Source organism: Vanessa atalanta, chromosome 22 (assembly GCF_905147765.1).
Source record: "Vanessa atalanta chromosome 22, ilVanAtal1.2, whole genome shotgun sequence".
NCBI lineage: Eukaryota > Metazoa > Arthropoda > Insecta > Lepidoptera > Nymphalidae > Vanessa > Vanessa atalanta.
This window is the reverse complement of record NC_061892.1, coordinates 5,703,702-5,709,854: the sequence shown is the minus strand read 5'-3', so window position 1 is coordinate 5,709,854 and position 6,153 is coordinate 5,703,702. Positions and strand designations below refer to the sequence as shown.

General features: G+C 39.4%; 1 protein-coding gene across 2 annotated transcripts; it reads right to left on the bottom strand.

The window, feature by feature from the left end:
- Positions 1-3,664: 3,664 nt before the first annotated feature.
- Positions 3,665-5,356, bottom strand: LOC125072621. 2 transcript variants are annotated; one of them, XM_047683256.1, is made up of 2 exons: positions 4,292-5,356; positions 3,665-3,917 (listed from the first exon to the last, which is right to left on the bottom strand). In XM_047683256.1, the coding sequence occupies exons 1-2, from the start codon at positions 5,183-5,185 to the stop codon at positions 3,912-3,914; spliced, it is 900 nt and encodes a 299-aa protein (XP_047539212.1). In that variant the 5' UTR covers positions 5,186-5,356; the 3' UTR covers positions 3,665-3,911. The 2 variants fall into 2 exon arrangements, with proteins under 2 accessions (XP_047539212.1, XP_047539211.1); XM_047683255.1 differs by having other exon boundaries at positions 3,665-3,899.
- Between the last annotated feature and the right edge of the window lie 797 nt (positions 5,357-6,153).

The window sequence follows — 6,153 nt, the reverse complement described above, 5'->3', positions numbered from 1 at the left end:
GTTGGAACGGCAAATGGGCCACCTGATAGTAAGTGGTTACCACCACCCATAGACAATGGCGGTAAGTAATACTAACCACTCCTTACATCGCCAATGCACCACAAACCTTGGGAACTGAGATATTATCATTCCGGAACACAACAATACTGAGTACTGCTGTTTGGCGTAATGAGTGGGTAGTACCTACCCAGACGGGTTTGCACAAAGCCCTACCGCCGAGTAAATCACATACTTGAAGTAATTTTATTTAAACATATGACGAGCGATTTTTAATTCTTGTAGTATAAGGGTCATAGTATGAAGTTGACCACTTATTTTTAGGTTATTTTTAATAAGTTGTATTTATAAATATTTTTGTGCTGGCAAATAAAGGAAATCATCGTGCATGTTTCTGATGAAATTCTTATCCGCATTAATGTGTTATGTAAATGTTTGTATTATTTGTAGAAATCTGTATAATAAATACTTAATATTGTAATCTGTGTAGAACTAATGCCTATTTGGTGATATCTCTCATGATCATTCGTATTCGATAAGTATAAATAAATCTTAAAAAATTTACAAATTCAAAACTAAAAGATGACATTTGAAGCATTTCAATACAGTCACTTCACTCTGTTAGTGTTTCGATCGAGTTTAAACAGCTAGCAGCATCGGTTCTAGTGTTTGACTTTGCATAGAGATAACTTGCGAAGTTAGTCGGACATCGACTTGGGAAACTTAAGTTGCTTGATATATTGCTTTATCGAGTGATGTATTTTATCGACAAAGCATAATAAGTTATTGTTAGTACTTCACTTATTTGACGTCATGACTTCTAAACTATCGTCAAATAGGGAGAAATAAATAGACGTGCTTCTTGACTACCGCTATATTTTTAGTGACATCGTAACTCCACAAAATTGTCTATTACATATATCTTTGACAAGTTATATCGAATTACCCACTTTACTACAATCCTCCCCTCTATACAATACAACCCCTTAGCCGAATACAAATAGCTTAACCTAAGTTATAAGGTTTGTAGATTTAAACATTTTTTTTTTTTTTTTTATATGTTAATATTAACTTTATTTATTATTAAGTAGACTTACCCTATTTTAAATTATTTAACACTACCATGCAATGGTTTAATTAAACGACATTTGCGTATTGGCCTTATCCGAGGCGGCGACACGGACAGCGGCGACTCAGCTGCGAGTGTGGGCGAACTTGGAACCTTATCAGTCTTTTGCTCGTTTACCTCTGGTTGCGGTCTCTCTCCACTAGACTCCTCTCTGACAACCGGCTCACCCATTCTTGGCATCTTTGGACTATCGCTCATTAGTGCCGGTGTCAGAACCCCAGGGGAATCATGCTGCAATGGAGTGTATGGAGCAACTATGGAATTACGCGTAGATCTCCGTCTTAACTGATCGATATGTCTGTGCGATCCCCTCCCTACGTCATCTAAAATGCTATAATCCGTCGCGCCTAACTGTTCTATAACTTTACCCGGCACCCATTTATTAGCTCCCTGATACTTTCTCATCCACACATCCTCTCCCGGCTCTAAAGACCGACTTTCCTCTGTTCCTAACTTCCTTTGACGCGCTTGGGCTTCCTTCACTTTTTTATCCCTATCTGGTCTAAGTAAATCTAATTTTGTACGCAAACTACGCCCTAACATTAGAGAAGCAGGGCTTTCCCCAGTAGTACTATGTTCCGTGTTTCTGTAATGTAATAAAAACGTATTAAGAAATGATTGAATGTCCTCTTTTTTACGGATTGCTTTTCGTATTACTTTTTTTATCGTACGTACAGCATTTTCGGCGGCACCGTTTGACGCAGGGTGGTAAGGAGCTGAAAATAAATGTTCTATGCCTAGTTTACTTGTAAATTTTGAAAAATCTGTACTTGTAAACGGCGGACCATTGTCGGTTACCATCTGCTTCGGTAACCCCCATCTCGCAAAAACTTCCTCTAATTTATTCAATGTATAACGCGCGGCGGTACTAGGGACAGGATATACCTCGATCCACTTAGTTCTCGCGTCAATTAAAATTAAGTAAATTTTATCTTGAAAAGGACCTAAAAAATCTAAATGAATCCGTGACCAGGGCTTTGAAGGCCACGGCCATGGATTGACAGTATGACGGGTTGGTGCATCCGCCTCCGCGGCACACACCTCGCACTGCTTGCATACCGCCTCCACCGCTTCGTCGATCCCCGCCCACCACACGTAGCTGCGGGCCATCGCTTTAGTTTTACTAACCCCCATATGCGGTTCATGCAAATCCATTAAAACCCTATCCCTACAGTTTTCCGGAATTACCACCCTATGACCCCACATAATACATCCTAATTCCTCGTATAACTCTTTTTTTCTATTAAAATAAGGTTGCAATTCCCTTATTTCATTCTGCTCCGGCCATCCACTTTTGACATAAAGTAATATTCTACCTAATAAAGGATCTCGCAATGTTTGTTGTTTAATTTTATTATAATCGAGCAATAATTCACTTTGCGCGAAGTGTAAATAAGTCTGTTCGGGCGGATCGAGAGGTGAGTCATCCCCGCTCACATTGCGCCCGGGCAGTCGCGATAAGCCGTCGGCGCTGTTAAGTTTTGTGTTAACATATTCAATATCGTAAGTATACGCAGATAATATTACTGACCATCGTTGCATACGACTCGCTGCCATGGTCGGAATGCCATGTTTGGGGCCAAAAATGCTAACTAGGGGTTTATGATCCGTTCGCAACGTGAAACGCCTACCGTATAAATATTGATGTAATTTTTTTAAACAAAATACAATTGCAAGCGCCTCACGATCGATCTGTGAATAATGCGTCTCGGTCTCTGTTAGCGCGCGCGATACGTACACTACCGGCCGCTCGGCGCCCCCCGGCTCCGGTTGGGCGAGGACGCCGCCGATGCCTCTTGAGCTCGCGTCACAAGTTAGACTTAATGGTTTTTGCGCATCGTAGTGGGCTAAGACTTTCGTACTCGTTAAAATTTTTTTAATTTTAATAAACGCTTCTTCGCAACCATTTGACCATTTCCACCCTATTCCTTTTTTTAATAATTTATATAACGGATACAAAATTTGACTTATGTTTTTAACAAATTTAGCATAAAAATTAACTAAGCCCAAAAATGACCTTAGCTCGGATACATCTTTTGGACGTGGAATTCGAACAATGGCTTCAATTTTATCCTTATCTACCTTAACACCCTCTTTAGATATTACATAGCCCAAATACTTAACTTCTTCTACTAAAAATGAACATTTTTTTTTTTTTAATTTCATACCGTGAGATTGCAATTTATAAAAAACTTTTTCGAGTGTAGCTAAATGCTCCTCGCGACCCCCCTTGGTTCCAATTATGACATCGTCCAGAAATACTTCTACTCCAGGAATATCACCAAGCAACTGGGACATTATACGTTGAAAAATCCCCGGACTAGATGACAGCCCAAATACCAACCTATTATACTTAAATAACCCCCTATGTGTATTAATAACTGTCAAGTCCTTAGAACTATCTAATTCGATTTGGTTGTAGGCTTGCGATAAGTCGATTTTCGAAAACAATTGAGCTCCATTCAAACTAACTAATAAGTCTTCAATTTTCGGTAAAGGATACCTATCGATCAGTAAGACGGAATTAATTGTAATTTTATAATCCGCGCATAAACGTAATCCTCCATCACTTTTACGTACCGGTACTAACGGAGTTGCCCAGTCCGAACTGTTCACCGGTTCAATGATGCCGTCTCGCAGCATTTTATCTAATTCCGCCTCCACTTGACCCTTCAGCGCGTAAGGTAACGGCCTCGCGCGACAGAACACTGGGGTCGCTCCATCCCGCACTCGCAACTGAGCCTTGCCGCCCGTGAAGCACCCCAGCCCGCCACTGAACAGTTGATCATATCTGTTAATTAAAGTTTTTAAATCGTAATTCGACAAATTACTACATTTTTGCACACAATTAATATTTTTATGAAAAGAGGGAATTTGTATTCCTAGCTCGGACAGCCACTGTCTCCCCAATAACGACGTAGTTCCCCCTTCAATAACAAATAATTCTAATTTTTTACATACATTATTATAACAAACATTAGGTCTAATTGTCCCTAACGGCTGTATCGAGCTACCATCATAAAACTTAAAGGTTAAGTTTTTTTTTTCTATTACTATATGCTTAAAATATTTATCATACGTTTTCTTGCTAATGCATGACACTGCAGACCCTGTATCTATTTCCATTTTTAATAAAATATTATCTATACATATTTGTAAGCTTACCGGCTTATAACTATTTAGGCTGAGTTGATGCAACTCCTCTTCCATGTCTTCCGAACTGCTATCACCGTCCGATCGATCAGAAGCAGCCACATGATTGACTTTCTTTCCTCTTCTAGGGCTTCCAGACCTCGGACAAACCCGTTGCAGATGTCCTTTTTTCTTACATATCCGACATGTAAAACCTTTATAGCGGCAAACCTTGTTATTATGGCCTGCCTTCCCGCACGTCGAACAGTTTTTGTCCACCTCCCGTGTCCACTCACTTGGGACAGGGTGCCTAGGTCCATGCTGCTTCGGCCCACTTTGCCTTGTTTCAGGCTCCTTTGATCCATGGCCCATCATCACGTGAACCCCTTCTACAGAGGCTACCTTCGAGCCCTCCACCACCGCAGCATCCCGTTCAGCTGCTTCTAGGGCACATGCCAACTTCAACGCGCCGTTATAATTTAAATTATCCTCAGCGAATAACCTCTGCCTTGTGACGTCACTCCGTAATCCACACACTAATTGATCACGCAAATTTTCTTCTAGATTATTTGTAAATTCACAATATTTTGACAATTTTTTCAATTCTGTTACGTACTGCGCCACAGATTCATCGTTCCTTTGTCTTCTTTGTCGGAAGCGATAACGTTCCGCCATTACGGACGGCCGAGGTTGCAAATGATTATGTAATAATGCAACCGCCGCATCATACGTTAATTGCGCTGGTTTTAACGGACTCGCCAAACTGCTAAGCAATTCATATGCTTGGTCACCGATCGCGGTAATTAAAGTAGGCAGCCATAAGTCCTTTTCCACTTTGTTCACTTTTAAATACATTTCTAACCTTTCCACGTATAATGTCCAGTTACCGGAATTAATGTCAAACTCGTTTAATTTTCCGCACGCCATTTTCACTTTTATTTATTTATTTTTTTTTAAATATCCCGAACTCGTACGCCACTAAACTATCGTCAAATAGGGAGAAATAAATAGACGTGCTTCTTGACTACCGCTATATTTTTAGTGACATCGTAACTCCACAAAATTGTCTATTACATATATCTTTGACAAGTTATATCGAATTACCCACTTTACTACAACTTCTTTGTCCATCAGGACGTAATTAATGAAGAACGACTTAAGCTAGTCATTATGAAGCCTAAGTCAATTTCCTAAGGAGAGGAAATCTTAAAATAAACCAGAGCATCATAGTCGGTGACCATTTCAGCGAGAGGTTAACGACTTTACGTGCTATCCGTGGCACAATGCGAACACTGCCAAACTCCAAACTTCGAATTCTAATCGAGTATTTATCGGCAAAAAAACTTAAGAACTTTTATGGTCCCAGCCCGAATATTTAAATACAGGGCCTCGCGATCTGCAGCCTAATAATCGAACCACTACTTAAGAGGTAGTCAAATATAATGACTATGACAATGACTAACACGTAAAAATAAGTAAGGACATTTGGATAATATACTTTTAATAACTAACATAATCTTTGATGAAGGCTTTTAAAATAGAGGCCACGCATTGGTTACTATATAATATTACTGATATTATTCCATCTCTTATTTTTACGCAACCTTTAATTTGCATTGTTATTTACCGGATGACTTACCCGAAGGGTGATCGGTCAAGTGGAACCCTTTCTCTTTTCTTTGTATCTTTGTCTTTGATATTACGTTTCGTGTACCGTACCGCGTTCGGGTAATAGATGAGGGTGCTTAAGATACAATATTAATGAAATTTTGACCATTCATTTTATATAGATACTTGTAAAATGTATTTTTTTTGTATACTATGCCAAATGTATAAAAATAAATTTCACAAAACCTGAAATTTGGTGTTGGAAAAGGAGCCCAAAGCCATGAATT